This window comes from Helianthus annuus, chromosome 2 (assembly GCF_002127325.2).
Source record: "Helianthus annuus cultivar XRQ/B chromosome 2, HanXRQr2.0-SUNRISE, whole genome shotgun sequence".
Taxonomy (NCBI): Eukaryota; Viridiplantae; Streptophyta; class Magnoliopsida; order Asterales; family Asteraceae; genus Helianthus; species Helianthus annuus.
This window is the reverse complement of record NC_035434.2, coordinates 72,453,863-72,476,688: the sequence shown is the minus strand read 5'-3', so window position 1 is coordinate 72,476,688 and position 22,826 is coordinate 72,453,863. Positions and strand designations below refer to the sequence as shown.

At 37.9% G+C, this 22,826-nt stretch overlaps 2 protein-coding genes across 4 annotated transcripts; one reads left to right on the top strand and one right to left on the bottom strand.

Annotated features, from left to right (window-relative positions):
• The first annotated feature begins 3,941 nt into the window (after positions 1–3,941).
• On the top strand, positions 3,942–4,929 carry LOC110903975. Its single transcript, XM_022149782.2, has 2 exons — positions 3,942–4,180; positions 4,268–4,929. Exons 1-2 carry the CDS (start codon positions 3,967–3,969, stop codon positions 4,570–4,572), a joined length of 519 nt encoding a protein of 172 aa, XP_022005474.1. The 5' UTR covers positions 3,942–3,966; the 3' UTR covers positions 4,573–4,929.
• Positions 4,930–9,884: 4,955 nt separating this feature from the next.
• On the bottom strand, positions 9,885–15,171 carry LOC110916303 (COBRA-like protein 4). 3 transcript variants are annotated; one of them, XM_022161055.2, is made up of 7 exons: positions 14,935–15,170; positions 14,807–14,852; positions 12,492–12,571; positions 11,798–12,257; positions 11,080–11,227; positions 10,710–10,987; positions 9,885–10,345 (listed from the first exon to the last, which is right to left on the bottom strand). In XM_022161055.2, the coding sequence occupies exons 4-7, from the start codon at positions 12,243–12,245 to the stop codon at positions 10,059–10,061; spliced, it is 1,161 nt and encodes a 386-aa protein (XP_022016747.1). In that variant the 5' UTR covers positions 12,246–12,257; positions 12,492–12,571; positions 14,807–14,852; positions 14,935–15,170; the 3' UTR covers positions 9,885–10,058. The 3 variants fall into 3 exon arrangements, with proteins under 3 accessions (XP_022016747.1, XP_022016751.1, XP_022016742.1); XM_022161059.2 differs by having other exon boundaries at positions 14,807–14,847; positions 14,935–15,039; XM_022161050.2 differs by lacking the exon at positions 14,807–14,852 and having other exon boundaries at positions 14,935–15,171.
• Between the last annotated feature and the right edge of the window lie 7,655 nt (positions 15,172–22,826).

Sequence of the window (22,826 nt, the reverse complement as noted above, 5' to 3'; positions counted from 1 at the left end):
GTTTCATATTTTGAAAAATCCAAAAAGATTTTCGACAACTGAGTGTGAAGAGCTGATTTTCAACATTTCAAGTGCGAAACATGTTGAACTTGTGGTTTGGGAGAGAATGAGTGAAAATGTGAAGATTAAAACGTCAAAATGAATGTAAACCTACATATTGATCTTCATAGTCTTTAAAATGTTAAATCTGAAACTATTTCTTATGAAGTGTTTGAGATTTGTACAGATGATGAGCTGAACAGAGAAAAGCCAGGAGATGATTTCAACGGTGGTAATAAATCCCAGACGACAATCCTAGCAGGATGATAGGGGGAGTCTGATGAAAGTTATAGCCAAAGAAAGATCCAGGCAGAATTCCTGAAGAAGACCGAGCAATATCCGAGAATGTCATGTTGAAGACTCTCACTGAAGATTCCGTCAATATTCAAGGGGGAGTCTGTTGGTGCAGTTGTCTGTCGACTACATCTTCGTTCGAGTCTTAGAATACGACTGATTGTATAATGAACGGAAAACGAGAAAATATGTAATAGATAGGTCCGCTCATAGGTTCAATTAGGTGAGGTTCGCTCGAGCGGACATATGAGTGGTCCGCTCGAACAGCATTGATCAGGTTCGCTCGAACGACAAGATGTTGGGTCCGCTCGAACGACAGGGTACATGGTCCGCTCGTATGACATGTATTAGGTTCGCTCGAGTGACATGTATTAGTGGTCCGCTTTTGTGGACTTGTATGGTCCGCTCTTATGGTCATGTGACACATAAGCGGACCCAATTGTCTATATATAGGGGATGTATGAGCGGATCTAGTAAGGGAGTTGATGATTTCCACGCCGAAACTCTGCCGGTGTGAGATTTGAGCTGTAAAAGATTGTCATATCAATAAACAAGTAGTTAAAGTGATTTGCGTGCTATTTCTACCTTAGTTTCTTGTAATTCCACACCTGAAACCAAGGAGAAAGCCTCTGAACGACTCGTTTAGGTCAGAATACGATCCTACATATTCGTTTTACCATACGAACTCAGAAAATATATACCCCTAAAGACCTTCCAAGTTTAACACATAAACTTGGAGTAAATACCCATGTTTTGACAAACTCGGAGTAAATATCCACGACTTGGACAAATTTGGGATTTCAAAAAAATGTAGAACACAAATTCGGAACCTTGTATTTTCCAACAAATTCGGACAGAGAGAACATATGAGCAAATTCGGACAGAATAATCCCTCAAATTCGGACCTCACAAATTTGGCCAAGAGTAAACTCGGACAAATTTGGAGTGTCTTAAATTCGTAAACTCTTCCGGATTATCTACCAATACGTAACGTCAAATAAAGGTCACAGATAAACATTGAAGATACAAATTCAGAAGGCATAAATTCGGACCTCTAACAAAATTCATAAACTCGGGATTGGTAATTTCAGATCAAACCTCAGATCTGCAGCAACTTGGAAAACAAGAAACCATCTGAGTCGACTAACAACTTCAATTTCATCAAGTTTTTGTAGAAACTTCACGTCTTCATGATGTTTGGCGGAAACAAACATCAAATCAAGAGCAATGGTGATTCAGAAGGCGGCTAGACCATTCCGAATCGATAACCATGCTCTGATGCCACCTGAAAATCCTCAAGACCCACTGGATCGATGACGAACATCAACATTGCACTTGATTCATAATGTGAAACAACAAAAACAAGATAGATGGAGAATAAGATGTAACAGAAACTCATTCATTCATAACAATCAACACAGACTTACATTACCGAACATGTATACATCTTCTACAAGCTGGTTTAGATCACTAAGATCTAAACCTAGCTTTCTCTAACTAACACATAGTTTCCCTATCTAGAATGTGCACATACATTTGATGGATTACAAGAGTTTGTGAGAGTTACCCTAATCTAGCCTATCAACACATATATATAGACTAGGGACCAAACCCGGACAAAACATATTGTCTGGGAAATAACAAACTCGGACTTACAAACATCCTAACAAACTCAGACTACTCTAAGTCCTGATAACTCTATCCGAATATAAACATAGGTTCGGACAAACTAAACAATATTCCAAACATGAAAAACTCAAACATGAAACATAATAGAACATTTGAATTTACAAGTAAATTCGGACTCCTCTCTTGCTTCATCATCTTTGACTTCTTTTGACTTAGACCTTTGACTTTTTTGACCAGAATTGATAAAGTACAGTTACCCGGCAAGAGCTGCACTTACACAAGGAGCCTATTATATCTACATGAGGAAATATCCTTTATTGTTTCTTAGACTTGAGTGGGGACTTGGAAATGTGGCTCTATGCAACATATGAACGACACGTCAGCACGCGTAAGAAAAATGGCATGGTGCAAAAACGGGAGGAGTGGAACGGGGCGTAAAAGAGAGGCGTTATTCGTTACGTGACACCCAATTTTTATTATTAATTTATTATTTAAAATTATATAAAATCTATTTAATTTAAAAAAACATTAACAATAATTAAAAAATAGCATTAATAATAAAACATTATAAAATTTAAAAACTACATAACTAAAAAAACAAACCTAAAAAACACATGAAAAAAAACTAAAAAAAAGATTACATAATTAAAATAAATCGTTAAACCTAAACTTAATTAGATAAAAAAAATCTAATTATCGGTCACGCTGAACATGTTGAAAGTCATGGTTGTAGGCGTGCCTGTGTTTGATGAGGGCGACTTGTATGATGTCGTCTTCCACAAGGTCACCAACCCCATTTTCCACTGCGTTGTGCACCATATCAAATCTTTCATTATCCAAACGGATAGTACTAAAACGAGAAGAAAGTGCATCCACAGTTTGGGTGTGTCACCCCTACGAATGCAAAATTGTTGGAAAATTCTCCCCAAAAAAGACCACTCAAGCGATTACGAGGTGTATAGTGGGTTAGCGCTTCGACCCACGATTCAAACAACGCGATGTCTTCTTCTTCAGTCCATGGAATCCTTGTCATTTTGTTGGGTGAAGTAAAATTGTAAAAATTGAGAGGAAATTAGATAAGATGATGAGAGAGTTTGTAAACTAAATGGATGTTTTTTATATAGGAGATGTATAAGCTATTTTTATAAGTAATTTTTTATTTTAAAACTTTACCGTTGGCACACAATGGCTATTTTTCTTACGCGTGCTGACGTGTCGTTCATATAAGTAATTTTTTATTTTAAAACTTTACCGTTGGCACACAATGATGAGAGAGTTTGTAAACTAAATGGATGTTTTTTATATAAGAGATGTATAAGCTATTTTTATAAGTAATTTTTTATTTTAAAACTTTACCGTTGGCACACAATGATGAGAGAGTTTGTAAACTAAATGGATGTTTTTTATATAGGAGATGTATAAGCTATTTTTATAAGTAATTTTTTATTTTAAAACTTTACCGTTGGCACACAATGATGAGAGAGTTTGTAAACTAAATGGATGTTTTTTATATAGGAGATGTATAAGCTATTTTTATAAGTAATTTTTTATTTTTTTTTTAATATTTTTTATGCTCAAATCGCTACTTTAGTGGCCAAATTTTTTTTTTCGAAAAGTAGCGATTTTTATATAAAAAATATTAAAAAATATTTTTTGTGTATTTTTAGCTATTTTTAGGCATTTTTGGTTGTGTTCACATTGGTTCCCGCGGTTCTCGCAATAATAGGTGGTTCTCGCATGATCTTCTCCCTATATATATATATATATATAGGGAGCCGCTAAAATAGAAACCACCCCCAGTTGTAAGAACCGCGAGAACCACTCTCCACCAATCATATTATGCCACCCAAAAGGATAATTTGGTCATTTACCCCAAATGTGAAATTCCTACCTCTCTCCACATTTAAAACTATTAGATATGTCAGATTCATTTAAGTTCATCTTTGTCTATCTCCTCATTTTGAAACCCACACCCTCACTCATAAGTCTTCATCATCTTCACTGATGAAACCCACACCCTCCTTCTCCGGCGAACCCTACTACTCCGGCGATCCCCCTCCTAATCCGGCGACCCCATCCTTCTCCGGCAACAAGACCGGCGGAGCTGTACTGCTGTTACTTGCAGGATGCTTTTATTTCGGATATTTCAAAAAGAAAAAGGCTGGATCGAGTTCAGCTTTATTAAAGAACGCACAGGTTCAACTTGTGCCCGATCAAGGTATATCTGAACTTTATTTAAATAGTATGCTCATATTATCAGTAATTGTGTATTAACTTGTTGATTTGTCTTCTCTTTTAAATTTAGGGCGCAATGGTTCGTTGGTTAGAGGCTCAGAGTCTAGTGGTGGTGCGGTTGCTGGGGCCTTACCTGGTTCGGTGGTGGCGTACGGCGGCACACAGTATATAAGAAGAGAGAGAGGTAGTTCGGAAAGAGAGGGAGACGGCGGAGAACAACGACACGTTTACAGGCCATTCATTTCTCTGGCGAACACCCCCTTCTTCGTATGTCTGATGATGATGATGTTGCTGACGGTGGTGATAATCCTCCGACGGTTCCTTTTTTTTCCGATAACTCCTCATAACTCTTCTTTTCTTTTGATTTTTTTTTAAGATCTGATGATGCTTCGGCCAGTGGGTGGTGGTTTCAGGTGGAACTTGGTGGTGGCCGATGATGTATGGGGTGTTGACGGCGGTAGACGTGGTGGCAGCGAAGTCTGCCGGCAATCGGTCGGCGACGATGTGCCGACGGCATCGCTAATGGTGATGGGTATTTTTGGCATTCGGATTAGTTTCGGGTGGATTGGGTTTCGAGGCTCAGTCGGTTCCGGGTCAATAAACTGGTCCTGGTATAAAAGAAAGGGCACTTTAGACATTTCATTAGTAGTACTACAATCTTAATCATTGAACCAAAGACGGAAACTTCTGTGCTACAATAGTTGAAAGTGGCATCATATTATGGGTAAAGGTCACAACATATGTATCCATTTTGAGGGATCTTGCTTTTCTAGATTATCTTTTTTTCTTGTCTTTAAGGGTTGTGGATCTTAGTGACTAGATATCTACAAGATAGTGCATGTCAATATGTCATCCATAAGATAACTTAGCTTGTATTGTATCTATCCATGATGCTTCTTCAATTGGTTGAGAACTCTAAAACCGTAAACTTTTTAACGTAAAACGTAAAAACGTAAATCGTAAAACGATTTTACGTTTACGTTTTACGTAAAACGTAAAAATTTTAACGTAAAACGTAAAAAGTTTAACGTAAGACGTAAAAAGTTTAAAAAGTTTAACGTAAAACGTAAAAAGTGTAAAAAACGGCGCGTTAAAAAAGCGGCGCCTTAAAACGACGTGTAAAAAACGTGTAAAAATGGCGTGTAAAAAAGGTTTAAAAAACGGCGCGTTAAAAAAAACGTGTAAAAAACGATGCTTGAAAAAACGCCGCGTTAAGAAAATGACGCTTGAAAAAGCCCGGTGTAAAAACGACGCGTTAAAAAAACGACGCTTTAAAAAGCCCGACGTGCAAAAACCGGTGCGCAAAAAAAATTGCCTTGTTAAAAAAATTTGAATTTAAAAATTCTGTTAATAAAAAAATTCTTTTTAAGAAATAAAAAGTAATATAATAAAACAAAAAAGTAATAAAAAATAATAAAGATAAAAAGACAAAATAGAGTATTTTTACTAAAGTACCCTTTTGGATTAAAATATTAAAGATATAATAAGACAAAATGTATTTAATATTCATTTTAGTTACTTTTAATCTCATCCATCCATATTTTTGATCTAATGGTTAGGAACTGGTTCTCGCGGTTCTTACAACTGGGAGTGGTTTTCATTTTAGCGGTCCCCTATATATATACATATATATATATATATATATAAATGGATTAGGGTTAAATTCTTGATGTTGAACATGTTAACTCTGATATAAATGACTTGTAACCTTCCGGGATTAATACTTATGGGTCGCGGGTTTGTTAAATAATCAGTTGCGGGTTTGGGAAGCGAAATCAGAATCTGATCGACAGTTACAACCGACTATAATCAGCTGTAACCGGGTCATAACCTGACGAAACTGGATTTTCTAGAGTCTATAACGTGATATATCGAAATACGCTTCTAATGGCGCAGGAATCATGATTTTTGGACGTTGTTTGCTATTTTAAATAATTATTTTGTTTCAGCAATTAAAGCTATGTTTTTCTGCCGATTTTACATGTTACGTTTTATGTCACAACTTGATGAATACTTAGAGTTAGACCATACACTTTATACTGTTATACTGTTGATGGTCTTTGGTGTTTGTGCGAACCTCCAACTGGAATTTCGTCAATCGAATAACCATTTTTAAATGAATTTTTCCTTGAACTGCAGTCAGAAAATGAAGAATCTGATTGCTGCTTAGTAAATGATTTTTTATAAATTTTTGGTATAGAGTTGGACTCCAAAATTTTAACACAAGACCAACCCCTCCGAGGGGCATGTCACACAAAAAGGACGTAATTTTTGCAATCTCGTAAGTACGGTAAACGGACATCCCAAAACAGCCTATTTTCAGTGAATTGAGTTATGCATGCTAATGAGTTTATAAAGTGTTGAATTTGCTACTTTTAGTGTCCGCATATGCCTAATGGTTGTATAACTGATGAATGACATGTCGTAGTGTATATTATGAACATATACTTGAAAACTACTCGGTAATATGATGTGACAACTTGTACGCATGTTAATTGCTAGATACGTGTAGGATTTACGTGAATTACGTGCACGGCCCCTAATACTCTTGGTAACAATAATAGGACGTGGTTGACCATACTAGCTTGCATAACTTAATCTGCCGAGCTAATCTAAGGTGAGTTCACAACTTTTTCTAAAAGCATGCTTCCCTAGTTTGGGACAACACACTTATTTCCCTGGTTTGGGAAATACATACAGTACCCCTAGTTTGGGGCTACACGGGCGTTTCTAGATTGGAGTTACTGAACAAACTATCCACTGGAGGTGGACTACACTTTCCATGGATTGGGATTGCCTAGTATTCCTGGTTAGAAACACTGTTAAATACTTCATGTTTTTAGCGGACTAAACAAACTCTATCTGAAAGTCCCCACACATTATACCGATTAATCGTCGGGCCTGGCGATGGGTATTAGTTGACAGCGCTATTAGGTTTGACAAACCTCACACCATGTCGAGGAGAACAGGAGTGAACTTTTGCCGTGGACAACTGGTCATTGATGATAGACATTGACATGGGGCACAAACAACTTAAACGGTCAAGTTTCGGTACCACACAGTTTAGTAGCTAAGGATGGGGTGGCTCCCCATGACATGTCTTATAAACTAAGTAATTTAATAACCTGATTTTGAAACAACACTGAAAAACTGTGAACTCGCCAACTTTATTTTGACACCTTAGTGCATGTTTTGCAGGTTGTTAGGTACAGTTATGGACGGACGTTGCAATCAACCGGAGTGAGTGGCTCGTAAAGCCTTAAACTTTGTATAATTAATAAACTTGTGGTTTTAAGTTTATGATGGGTTTACTTTATTTTCCGCTGCTCACTTAAACTGTATTTTGGACTTTTAAACACTGATCACTAATCGTGTTGATTGTGATGATTTTACAACTTAAATGATTGGTTCAACATGATTAGTGGATAGATTCTGGTCAGTCGCACGCCTCGCGGTAAAACCCCGCATGTGGAATTTGAGGGTGTGACACCCACGCCCACTAAAAATGTGCCACGTCAACCCACATAACACCTCCACGCTAGTGGAAAACTTACCGCCTCAAGCCCCACGACGCCCTCCACGCCGTTGGCGGGCCAGTGTGCAGAGTGTGGAGAGGAAACCACGCTGGTTTTCATGCCCACACCGTGTGGTTTTAGCATTTTACATTAAGGGTTATGGGTATCGAACACTTGGGGTTACTCTATGATGTAAGAGTAAGTTTTAAGCATTCTTATATTTAGAGTTTGTTAGTGCATATTAGTGTGTCCTAAGCTGTACAAATAAACTGGATTCAAACATTTTCTGAATATGTGATTGTAGGTTGTTAAACGAAATAACCCGTTGCCATTCGTTAGATGTGTCTAGCGAATGTGCCATTCGCTAGTTTGTTTTGGCGAATGGGCTAGTATTTGCAAGGTTAGATCCAGTGAATGGGAGTTCCCTATATATAAGGTTCCTTTGTTGTGTGTTGTTGATCTCCTCTTTCAGTATACCAATCTAGAATTATTATCTAAAGGTTATGTTGTCCGATTGTAGTGTTTATCTCAAACTTCCATCTTGTAAGCTAATCAATCACTTTGTGCTAGTTTATCTATCCAATTTGCATTCTTACATGGTTACTCATTTATATTTCTTTTATTAATAGAGTTATAACTATTATCATTTGAACTGTTCAACCCGTTTATTACATGGGTTGATAACCTAGTACAATCTATATAGACAAAAATCCCTTTTCTTCATATATAAAACTAGATTGTTGCTACACATCGCGTGTTGCAGCGACGACGTCTTATTTGTTTATAGATGTGTTAACCATATGAAAATGTGTGTTTCATCGTATCTGATCCAAGCATTACGGCTACAAAAGAAATGTAATCGAACTCAAGTCAGTTCGTTTAGTGAGGTTTTCACCTAACCCCTACAACACCATTGCCTTTGCATCAAGACTTAGGGTATCAAAATGTACAATAACTCGAATGTATATCATCGAATGAAAAGGTATTATATTTGTCCTGGTTGGTTTCTGAACACGGTTTACTTTAAAACATATACCAACCGAAAATGTACGCAAAAATAAGCATGAAAATGTATTATGTTTAACCGAACTCGTTTCCGAGAAAAAAATATTTCAATACGTGAATTTCTATCGTTTACGTTCAAACGTGATGAATTTATACCAACACATAAATTAAAATGTCAAAACATAGACTGACTGAAATTGTACATAAAAATAAGTATGAAAACACATTATCTTTTCCCCAACTCGTTTCAGAAAAAATTTACGTTGAAATGCGAATTTATATCAACTCGTTTATGCTCGTTTTTTACTTCTTTCGTCCCAAGACCTTAGAAACCTATATTTGTCATATATGAACCATTTAGGTAGCATTTCCAACTATAAGGTCAGAAAAGTACTTAGAATTAGGGGGTAACTATGCACTAAAAATATGTATAACTAAGGGCACATCACCGTGCTACCCCAGGCATGCACGTGCTCCCCTGCACCCAACCAACCTATAAATAGAGCCCCAAGTCTTTATTCCAAAGTGTGCCATTTCTTAAGAGGCCTCCTAAGTCCGACCAGAACTCTTTCCGAAGGTTTCTAGTGCCTCTCCCTTTTACACTATCCCTCCAAAATAAGCAACCAAGTAGTTTAGTTCACTAGAAATGTAATAATGAGAGACGAGAGATACTTTGTTGCACACGTATATGCACTTGCACTTGAGCTAGAGTTTGAAGATCATGAAGAGTGGTAATCGCCATCGGTGAGAGTGTTAAAATCTTCATATGGTTGTAATCTCTATGTCTTTTCATACTCTTGGATGAGTTAATCTTATTAATCTAGTACTTTATTTGATTTAATGTGTTTATCTTTTATTAACTCTTGGTTTTTTATCTTTTGTGACATGATTGCATGACCCCTTTGAAACTAATTAACTTAACCACTTAATTTAACCTAACTTAACTTGACTAAGGTATGCGTACAGGTTCTCGTACCCTAAATCAGATCCGGCGTTGTTAATAACCTTGAGAGGTGAAGGTTATTAGTACACTCATGGTGTTTAACAATCCACATATATACTAATAAGGGAAATCCAAACTTGGCCTATCAAGAATATTATTGTGTAATCTTCTTGTATTGAACCAGATTCGGGTGACAAGCTTCCGGTATCGAACCGATCATGGGGTAATAAAATGCTTATGATATTACATCAAGGGTAATAAAATGCTTATGATATTACATCCGGGTGACAAGTGCATTCATTGTTTACACATGAAAATGAAACCATACCACTCAAAATAGATGCAAACATAAACGACATCAAAATCTGGCATGAACTACATAAGTCTCACTCACATTGTCACCAAATGAAAAGATGTATCAACCAAATCACAGAAGCCACGATTGCTGAAATCGTGATTGCTTCAATTTTAGCATCGTTTGGTAGTGAAGGGTATGCCTCAGGAGGAGGAAGCATGCATTCATCCCCATTGAAGTAAACTTTCCTAGGAAAAGCCCATCCTTGCTTAAATGTAAAAGTGTTCTTGTCCTTCTGCAAGAGCACTTCGGATTGCACGTTTCCAAATGGTCCAGCTTCCATCAACAAATCATTATAAAACTTCATACCATAAAACATCGCCGTGTCATCTGCACATCAAGAAAACAATCTTTAATTTCCAAAGACTTCAAAAAGGTGATATTTTTGGATTTCTAGGTGGTTTGGAAAATGGCTATGCGTTTGCAGACGTCTCCTGAAAGTGTTTGTACAAATAGATAGTTTGCTACCATGGCTAGCGAACTCATGAAAAAGCTCACATTGAAATGTTGGAGGGGGATGCAAACTCGAACGATTCGTGAGAAGGTAAACTTGCTTCGCATGAAATTTCAAAGCTTTTGCGTGAGTTCGCTAGCGAACTCCCTATTTGTACAAGTAGCTTATAAAAATGCTTGGTTATTCTCCAAACCATCTAGAATTCCATTACATTCCCCAAAGGATGATAGTTTGACTCACTTATGGATTGATAGGGAACTAAAGGCTTGTAATCAAAGCTAAAAACTTGTGTCACATTGTTCAGATTCGGATGTTGTGCAACGAGAGTCCATTGTGTATAATTTAGTCGATAGTTAAAGTTAGTGACAGCCAACTTTACGCGCCAATAATCTTTATAATTCTGCTTGACGTGCCAGTGCACCCGTATGGGGCACATATGATGAGTGCATTGTAGCAATGGTTCATTATCTTTTCTTGGTGTGTTAACCCCAACAGAGGTTGCCCTCTTTGAACCGCTCCTACATTTTTTAAGCCATCGTTAGCAGGGTCATATCAATCATGACATAATTTAATAACTCGCGTTTGCACATTTTGATAAACGAACTCTTACTTGATACATTTGTCTTTGTTGTGGCAACCACATGAACAAGATGGGCATGGAGTGATGGTTTCATTGTAGAAGGAAGAAAAAGATACACAACAGCTTGGATGCTTGGATACCAAAAACTGTGAGTAAGTGCATGTCACGTTCCATGTCACTGCATCCAAATAAACGGGTTGGGTGTTTTATACCAAAATTTAAAAGATATAAAAGAAACTAGCATTCGGTTTCATAGTTTAAATGTAATATTTTATATACATCGATATTTTTGGCGGTAATTAAATTCTAGTTAGATTATTACTATGTAAAAAAAACAAAACAAAATTTCTAGGTTAAACGGGTACAGCTCGTATCAACCTACAACATTTCGTGTTTATGTTGGGTCAACCCACAAACCCGCGAAGACGACCCCACAAACATGTTAGAAAGTTGTCTTCATTTCAATATGTCTTTGTTATCATAAGCAATGCACTAACAGCATTACAAAAATATATGCACAAAAGTTGTTTACGGGCCAACACGACTAGAACTGACCCGAACCATTTTGACATGTACAAAATTATGACCCGTTAACCAAAATTGTATTGATCTAGTTACCATACCAAGTCATCCCGACTCATCCATCTTGCCACCTCTACTTAAAAGAAACAGGCTCATAACATGTGCTTACCCTAACTAGTTTTGTTGGTAGTCTTTTATACTGTCTAAAAGAGGGATAGAAGCTTACTTAAAGCTTGAGTCTTCCGTCTCCGATCCTTAGTCCAATAGACGGTAGATGGCACAATCGTAGCCGGGCCACAAGTGTAGCCCGGGCCAGGGGCCAGCAAAGTGAAGTTCTTGGGCAGTTTTACAGTTTTATTTGAAGTGCCAGCAAGGCCAACACTGACTTGAAAAGCCGAAACCGCAGCAGAGGGATCTTGGCCATATGAAGACACCACACCACCTTTGCAACAATTGGCGATTTGCTGGTTATAAGGAACTCCAGGTAGCAAATCGACAACTACCGGGTCCCGCTTGCAACAATGCGGTACGTTTCCTCCTTTGAACTTGGAACAATCACCTTGTTCTGTAGTTTGGGCTCCCACCATTGACCATATCACTTCTTTCTTAGCCCAGTTCCATCCCAGGGTCCACCCAGGAGTCATTATATGTCTATACATTTGGAAGTTGTTCATTGTGACCAATGCCTACAACACAGTTTAATTTACTTATAAATGGGTTGATTTTAGCTGTGTTTTAGAAAGAAAACCGTATAATGGGTTGCGTTGAAAGTTATAAAAAAAGTATATTTAATGCATACCAACTTTTTAATTATTCTATTTATCTTTTACTGAAAATGTTTCTGGTCAACACAACCCAAACGTGTTACCCCCTAACCGGTCCATTTTGCCAAGTTGCGTAAAAAGCTACATGAAGCTCACCACATAACCATCTGGTGTCCAAGATATGACATCCCATTTGATTGTTATGTTCCCGAAAGGATCCAACGGGTCAAACGCCACTGAAATAACAATACGAAACTGTTAAAAAATACAAGGGTGTGTTGGTTCAGGCCCAAGAACACACACAACACACTTAATTTTACGTACTCTTTCTATTGTATCTCTCACTAATGAAGATGATTACAAGGGGTGAATAAAAACATAAAATACTAGACCTATTTATAAAGCAAACAAATAAATTAAACACATGCTAAATAAATCACGTTCTCCTTCTTTTTAGCTACACTCCAACGTCACTTCCCATGCAATTCGGTCAACAAAGACCATTTCTTCAGCCCATTTAGACCCAATCTACTACTGACCCGAATTCATATCTCGACCCATATTCGCTTCATGACCCGACTTGACCCGTACTTGACCCAAACCATCAAGATTATCCAACATTCACCCCCATAATCTTGATCTCGGATCTTTCTAGTTGTTCGTTTCTTTGCATCCGTTCTTGATCTTCTTGCTACCCGAATCACAAAGATTCGATCTTGCTATATACCAACTACAAACCATACATGGCTCGGATCTTGCTTTTGCGAACCGCATGGATCCAGTGTCTTGCTAACTTTCATTCTTGCTTTATGCCGGCTTTGGTTTTCGTCACCATCTCACCTCCGAGACTAATTCAACATCGATTCAGCCCCAGTTCAACTATAAAATCCCATGGTTACCAGACATCCCTGTCACCACTTCTCAGTCAGTCAGTTTGCTATTGTTCGTACCGCCAAACACCATCCAAAATCCTCCACAACCAGCTTTCTTAAACACCATCCGGAAACCTTCTTCACGGACTCGATGAATCACACAGATTCTTTGTATAGCTAACACAAAACTCTCTCCTGATCACACAAATCATCACGCTTGTCAGTTCACCTTGAACATCTTGATCACACAGATCCACCGTTCTTCCGTTTACCACAACGGTCGTCTTCGCATCACACATATTTTTTTCCTTTTCGGATCACACAGATCTCTTCAAACTTCTCACATAGATACTGGAATCACTAAGATTCTCCTTTTTTTCCTTGATCGATTCACACAGCACCACTAAGGTTTTCGATCTTTTTGATCACAAAGATCTGGTCCTCCTTTCTCACGCCTACGACACACAGAGCACGCTTGATCACACAGATCATCTTCTTCCTTTTGTTCACGTAGAACCCTTCTTCTCTTGGTTTCTTGTTCACCCCTGAACTCTTCTTATGGCTCACACAGAACCGTTCCGCAATCACAAAGATTGTCTTCTTCATTGTCTCTGCCGGCTCACTCAGGACCGTGTTTGGCTCACTAAAAACTCTTTTCATCTCTCGATTTCGTCTCGACATGGCTCACTAAGAAACATGTTCGGTTCACACAGAACCTGCTGCTCTTCTTTCTTCCTCTCAACGGTAATCACCGCCTTCAACACCGATCTCTTTTTCTCTTCTCAGCCTAGTAGTTTAGAGGGCTACTCCCCTCTTCTCCGAACCGACTCTCAAAACGGCGAACACCGTCTTCTTCACGAGCACTCTGCTCTGATACCAAATGTTGGTTCAGGCCCAAGAACACACACAACACACTTAATTTTACGTACTCTTTCTATTGTATCTCTCACTAATGAAGATGATTACAAGGGGTGAATAAAAACATAAAATACTAGACCTATTTATAAAGCAAACAAATAAATTAAACACATGCTAAATAAATCACGTTCTCCTTCTTTTTAGCTACACTCCAACGTCACTTCCCATGCAATTCGGTCAACAAAGACCATTTCTTCAGCCCATTTAGACCCAATCTACTACTGACCCGAATTCATATCTCGACCCATATTCGCTTCATGACCCGACTTGACCCGTACTTGACCCAAACCATCAAGATTATCCAACAGGGTGTAAACAAGCTAAGCCGAGCACAGCCCAAGCTTGCCTAATCTTGAACTCGGCCCGTTTAATAATAATAATAATAACTATTATGTAAATATATATAAATTAATTTTTTAAAATATAACATCATATATATTATTTAGTTATTTTATAATAGTTGTGTATATTATAATAGTTATTATGTAAATGTATATTTTACATATTAAATAAAAAATAAATAGTTCAGGCTCGCAAGCCTACTCGAGCTCGATAAATGAAGCTCGACTTTATTTGAGCTTTTAGTGAGCCGAGCTCAAGGAGGTCACGTGCGGCTTGTCTCGATTACACCCCTACTTTATATACTATTTCATTACAAAAGATTTGATAAATTTACCATACCTGAGTTTTGAGAAAACACAAAAAGAAGAATAGCCCATAAGCTGAACTTTAGAACCATTATTTTATTTTAGTTAATTTAGCAACAGAAGTGAGGCATTAATAAGGTGCAGAACATGAAGATATCTTACCTAACAGTTGTTGCATTCCTACTTAGATTGTTCTGATTATCCAATGAGTTACAGCTTGCTGAAATACCAAGCAAAGGTGTGAAAATTAAGTAACACTTGCAAAGAGTTTAAGAGTGATGGAAAGTCATTATCTCCCATTCCTTTACACTGATCTGACTTTCCACCCATTAACACTGTCTACTAAGCAGAGGTTAACAAACTGCACGGGCCGGGCCTACCACAGTCTTAGACCCGGCTCCGCGCCAAAACTCAACTCGGTCCATGTATTGGAATGCATAATCCTAAATGATATTAATTAGGCCCGGTTCATGGTTTATAGCCCGATTAGCAGCTCGTGTGGCACGGTTCCCAAAAAGGCCGATGTTGTGTATAGTAGCGGTGCAAAAAAAAACTGGGTTGGGAACCGAGCCTGGTTTGGACCCGACTCGAACCGTAGGGTTGTAACCTATACTTTGAAGCCAATTTGAACCTGGTCAAACCCAAACCAAAGCGGTTCAAACCGGTCAATCCCGATCATTTCACTCTTATAAACTGGGTTGGAACCTGAACCAATTTCACCAAAAACCAGCTTTGACTTTCTTTGATCCAACCTGACTCGGTATCAACCCGAACTGGTTTGGGTCAAAAACATGACTTGTGCACCTCTAGTTTATAGTAAGTTTTTTATTTATGGAATTTCTTATTGTATTGTTTAAAAATCTTTGGGTTATTGTCAATGGTTTTTATCGTTTATGTAATGTAGTTTAAAACTAATTTTTAGTTACAACTTCAATTCAATCAAGTTTTATGCTACTTACGGCTCAACAAAAGTATTTCATACACAATAAAAGAAATATATTAAACAAATAGATCTGCCCAAGAGACCGGTTACGCCTACTTGGCCCGAACCGAATCAAGTTGATCGGGGCTTGTTTGTAGCTCTACGATCTAAGGGCCAAACTACCGGTTTAAACTCGGAGCTTATGCTATGCTTGAGTTCAATTCAAGCTCTACGTCTAACGCTTATATCGATCACCTTGATCACTGTCCACCACAACGGGTTGAGTATGCCAAAATTAGTATATTTTTCATGTCTTAATGGCTTAATTGTAACACCTTCATCACAATAATCACTTGATGTCAGTTGTTGCGACCATGGCTATCGCCTTCATGGTACTAACTGTATATTTGTCGATCGATGGTTTCTCGCTCAGGTTAAGATCAAGCGAAGGGACGGGTTAGAGTTTTGTTAAATTTTTAAGGATCTAGCTAAAGATACCGAATGATATTAATTTCTAATGGTAGACCTTCCCCTATGTTTTGTAATTTAGAGGTACGTTTATCAACATCTATCTTTTAGTTTTTATTTTAGCAAGGCTGCATCTATTCACACACACTTTCTGACACTATTTGGACACTTTTTGTGCCCTAGACGCCTCGTATAGGGCTATACGAGGCGTCTAGGCACTGAATTTAAGGGGGTCTTCAGAGGTTGTTAGGCACAAAGTTTAAGAAACCCTAGACGCCTCATACAGGCCTATACGACGCGTCCAGGCATTGGGTATTTTTTTGGTTGAAAGAGGGGGTGTTTTGGTGGGTTTTGATGTGGTTATTTTGATAGTTTTTGAAAGAGTTTTATTTTAGCGATTTTTTTTTTTTTGTTTTAAAAAAACTTTTGTTTTTTACACTATAAAAAATTTAACCGCTTTATGAGATCGACTCTTTAAATAGATTCTATCGATTAAATATTATAATATTTTTGACATTTTACTTTTTTAAATATTATTCTTCCGATTAAAATTGTATCTCGTTTAAATATTGTTTCCGTATTATATTCAAAACATATATTGTTTCCGTATTATATCAATTTAAGACAACAATCATTAAGTAACCGAATAACTGAAAACAAACGTAAATATGACATATATATAAGATAACTTTTGTACATCCATAACAAAAATATATGAGATAAGTTTGTACATCCATAACAAAAATAAAAACTACAACTGGTCTACGCATCAGGCTCCGAATCTGGATCTGCCTGCTGCGGCTGCTGCTGATGTGGTGCTCGAGGTGGTGGAAGCGGTATCGTGGGTAATCCCTCTCTCTCTCGTCTATCCTGCTCGGTCCGTACCAACCAACCTACCAAATCGTTGAGCCTGTCAAGCTCGGCTCGTACCTCCGGATGTAGCGCAGCTCCTAGGGCATGACCTGGAATAACGTGACGTGGAAACTGAGACGCCCCGGGAGGTGGCGGTGACTGTGGCATCGCTGCACCATCTAAATCCACCGGAGGGTTCGGCACGGGCACTGCAGCAGGATCTGGCGGAGGATGGACTAGCTCGAACTGCTCTGGTAGGGGCTCCTCTGTCCATATGCCCCCGTTGCGGTTTTTGAACCGCGGGCCAACGACGAACCTCTTGATCGGTGTCATCCCCTCAGCGATGGAAAACCCATCCGCGTCGGCATGACTGGCGGCGTCCGTAAATGTGGGTCCTGCTCCGGTACGTTGCCCAATGAACGGGAAATGACGGTCACGTACGCACCGCCATACAAAAATCCGCGCTCCTGCCGGTGATGGGCGGAGACGTAGTACTGGGCTATACCGTGTGCTAGTGCGCGCGGCCTCCTGTACAACAAACAATAAAAGAAAAAAAGATTTGTGCTCGTACACCACTCACGGCTGTAGTCGCGCCCTGCAATAGAAGTAGCGAGCATATGGTGCATATACCTGCAGATAGTGTTAGCGAACTACAGAAACAAAGATTAATAAACAATACACATAATCACAATAATTGCTGTAATAAACATACGTACCTGTACAATGGGTCTCTAATAAATGAAACCCTTCCCTTCGACTTGTCGTGCTCCCCAGTATTTGGCCCCGCAATCACCTGCCAAAACCCTAAAAGAGTGGGTCTATCAACCACCACTAGCCCCGCTGTGTAAAAGTTAGTCTCGATCTCCTCCTGCCTGTATAAACCACAATGCACCGCAAACTGTGCTAGCGTCATCGAAACGCAAAACGCCAGCGAGCCTGAAAGAAACCTCAGGCGGAGGGGGAGCATCTGGGTGCGGAAGCGGCACTGGGACCCCAGGAGGGTGAAATGTGAATGACGAAAGGAACTCGACCAGCAGCTCCCTGTAGCTCGGTGTGTGCGCCAACTCAAAAAGACGATGCCACGGGGAATCGACAGGTATAAACCAACGCACTCTAGCTGTCTCACTAATCTCATCTATCGCATCCAAGTCGATCGCTACATGCGCTCCAATGTGCATCCTTCTAAGCTTCTGGCAATGACGGGCGGCAGGGGTGCCGTCGGGAAACTCTAGATACGGGTGATCGTGCAGCGGATCCGGAGGCGATAGCCGCCTCCGTCGCGGACCCCGCGGCACCGGCTGATCCCCCGGCGGTGCCCATCAATATCAATCTGAATCTCATCGTCCTTCATAATCAATTTGCAAATAAATACCGTATACGTATAAAAACAATAATAAATAAATAATAGTAATAATAATAATAATAATAACAATAATAATAATAACAATAATATAAAAATAAAAATATTAATAATAAAAAATAATAATAATATAAAAATAATAATAATAACAATAAAAATAATAATAATAATAACATTAATAATAATAATAATAAATAATAATAACAATAATAACAATAATAACAATAATAATAATAATAACATTAATAATAATAATAATAAATAATAAATAATAATAATAATATTAATAATAATTATAAATAATAATAACAATAATAACAATGATAATAATAATAATAATAACAATAATAATAATAATAATAAGAAAAATATTAATATAAAAATAATAATAATAATAATAATAATAAAAACAATAATAATAACAATAATAATAATAATAACATTAATAACAAAAAAAAAACACTGCCTCGTATCTGCCTCGCATAGAGGTATACGGGGCGTCCTATTCTATGTCCTTCATCTTCAACCTCAACTTCAAACCCCCAAACCCAATAAAAACCTAATTTCAGGGGAAACCTATGGTCTAAAGGCGAAAACGAAGCAAGAATACTAAACTACGGGCTGAAATACGTACCAGGGATGCTTCAATCTTCGAAAAACGGTCCAAATACGATCCGGGGCGTATATCCGTATGTATGTGTTGTTTGTATTTCGGGGGTGATAACCAGGGTCGTCTAGGTTTCCCCTTGTTATACGAGGCATAGACCCCTCGTATAGAGCTAGATGACCCGTCTAGCCTTTTTATGTAATTACCATTTCACCCCTGTAGAGCCCTCGGTATAGGCCTTAATCAGGGGTAAAATGGTAATTAACCAATCCAAAAAGATATTTCTGGAATGGTTAATTACCATTTTACCCCTGACTAAGGCCAATACTGGGGGCTTTACAGGGGTAAAATGGTAATTTAATAAATACTTTTTTAATAATTAAAAAAAAACCCCAACAGTTGCCGCCCACCATATTTGACGCGTATAGACCTATACGTGTCGTCTAGTGTTTTAAATTACCTTTATGCCCCTGATTAAGGCCTATACTAGGGGCTTCTCAGGTGTATAATGGTAATTAACTAAAAGATTTTCAAAATTCAAGTTTTAAAAAAAGAAATCTTGCCGCCCAAAAAGACGACCCGTCCAGCTCTATACGAGGCGTCCATTTTTGTTAAATTTAAATTTTGAAATTCAAATTTTAAAAATTCAAAAACCCAAAATGCCGCTCAAAATAGACGACCCGTCTAACTCTATACGAGGTGTCTGTGTTTGGTGAAATGACCTTTTAGCCCCTCGTTTAAGCCTAGATTGTGGGCATATCAGGGGCAAAATGGTCTTTTGACCACACGTATACGACCCGTCTAGGTCTATACGAGGCGTATATTTGTAATTTTTTTTGTAATATAAAAAAATGATAAAAATATGAGCAAAAATATTATAAAATTGTTTTAATCAATTCTAATTATAAAAAAATGATAGAAATTTTTATAAAAATGTTATTAAATTGTTTTATGCAATTTTAATTATATAAAAAATTATAGAAATTAATACAAAAAATCTTATTAATTACAATAAGAATAATTATCGATACAAAAAATACTATTAATTACAAAAATCATTCTTCCGTATCACTGTCGATGTAGTTAAGACTGGGGTTTGATCTTGGTGGAGGATTCATTATCGATGTATACCATTCTAGATGTGGCAAGTACATATCTTCCCATTATGGGGTCTTTGGTGGTTCAATTATAGCCCGTGTGCTGGTGGCATTGGATAATCCCCTTCCAGCTTAACATGTATGAAGTGGTTCTCGTTAACATGTGCTAGCGTTATGAATAATGGTTGTTGATTAGTCGAAGGACTTAGTATCGGGAAGAAAGTGGAGCTCGCATGTAACAACCCTCCAAAAATATTCTCAACAACAAACCGTAATCAAAGCCAGAAGTGCACGAGATAAAACTTGTATACTCAATCTGGAAAATTTAGCGATCTTGGCGTTCGACGAACCAAATCGCATAAAAATAGTCCTATTAGATTCGCAATTAAAAACCAAATCAAGTGCAGTCAAGACCCGAGCATACGCAATAAGCATCGGCACGAAAATCGAGGAAAAGGCACGATTGGATGAGAAAAGCGGCCGAAGACATGCGTCACGCGAACGCGACACTTGTCAAAGCTACGTGGGACACGTGGCGGTCAAAACCAGGCCGACTATCCCCACGACACGCGCCAGGGACAACCGAACCTGGCGCGACCCGCGGGAGGCAACAAAAATTGGCTATAAAGCCAGGGGTTTGGCATTTGATCAAATTGCTCAGTTCGACAGTCTAAAACGTCGTCCTACTCCTTGTATCTCCGTTTCTTTCAATCAACGCCTTAAATTCCCAAAACTCTGCTCGTTATTAGGGTAATAACTCTAATCACTGACACGGTACTATATCTGATCGATTAAAACCGATCCAATGGATGTTTAAGTGCTGCCAATATCTGGCTATACTTTGTCATTCGTTATGAGGATTTCGATCTCGTGATTATCGTTAAAGTTGAATTGAGTTAATAAACTAATACGAGTTCCATTTTATCTAGAATTAGAACTCATACTCGGGGAGCTGTTTTACTAGAATACTTAGCGATTAAGTAAACTTATTGTTTAAGTAAACTTAATGGTTAAGTAGAACTTAGCAGTTAAGCAGCTAATTAAGTTACTTAATCGACTAAGTAAATGATGTAATTAACCAGTTGAGATTAATCAATTAATCTAAGTAAGATAAATTAATAAGTTAAGTTAGATTAATTAAAGTTAAGTAAGATTAATTAATCAGTTAAGTAAGATTAATTAAGCTAAGTAAGATTAATTAATCAGCTAAGTGAGTTAATCAGTTAAACAGTTAAGTAAAAGTGAAACAGCTAAAGATATATATGAGTAGATAATATCGAAACAGGTATATATGGGGTAGGTATTATCTAAGGAAAATAAGGGAAGGTTTTATCTAGGGAAGGTTCAACTGTGGAAGATAACACCTAGGGAAATTCTATAGAAGGGTAAGACTTATCCCCTTACCTATAAATAGGAAGCTAGGATTTCATTATTCTTTGCTCATTCCTTCTATTCTTCTCTCTATACGTTGGTGTTCTAACTAATAATCACCGATACAATATTCTGTCTGATCGATTCGGGAACCAACTAACGAATGCCAAAGTGCTGTCTAAATAAGACTATGCTTTGTGAATTTCGTTAAGGTTCTGATCTCGTGACCATCGTTAGGTTTGATGTGGTTTTACACTAAAACGTATTCCACTCTGTTAAACTATATGTTTAACTATCAGAAAACTTCGATCCATAACCTTACTATCAAACAAGATGATTAATCATCAGAAGATTCAGAACTATAAAGTAGATGTTTAGAATCAAGATGCTTGTTTAATCAAGACTATATGCTACCAAGGTGAGTTATTCTCTTTTTATCAAATTGTTTCCAAAACCCTATTTATTTTCAAAGTTATAATTACAGGGATTAAGTCTTTGTAATCTTCAATTACAGCCGGTATGTGGGGTTTTGTATACATTACTTGATAATCGTCACCATTGGACAACGGGTTAGCCAATGGGTGATATAACCATAGTCACAGAACCGGGTCGAGTGACAAATACCGTTGGGTAATTGGTTGATATAAACATTGTAATCGCCCTTAATACTGTAAAATATAACAAATGTGTTTTCGTACAAAAATGAATGAACTCACAAGTATTTCCTGCTGACCAAATGTTTTAAAACGCGTTTCAGGTGATTACAGTAGATTGGAATAAGAGTGATGATACGGCACCAAAAGGATTAAAGAAGTGGCTTATTTTATCAATTAAATTAAGAAAACATTGTTTCATATATTCGGGTTTATCCCATATTAAAGCTACCTTTGTAAAACATGGGTTTATTCCCATCTGTTTAATAAATAAAATCCGGTGTTTCTAAACTCTGGTATTTTCCGAACTCACGGTCCTGATGGAATTTTTCCGCTGCAATATTTTCAAAATAACCACCAGTATCACTTGACTGCTCGCGACTCCCGTCCAGGGTGTGGTCGGGGGTCGTGACATCGCACCCATGGTTGTTGTTAGCAGGTGCACCCCGATACCGTACGTTTATGCAATAAGAAGTCTTGCTAAGGGGAAGTCCATCCAGTGATCCGGGGGACAACCGGACATTGAATCCCAAATTAGGCCCTGACGATGCGTGTAAAAATTAACCTTCATCCCTTGCTTCAAATATTGGGAACCAGATCGATTCGTTCTGATCCATTTCTTGGACAAGGTCCCTTCGAATGAGCCCCCATGAACTCTGATCCTTACCTAAGCCCACAACCATAGACCGAAACCCAAAATGACCGTCCGGCATCACATCTCGTA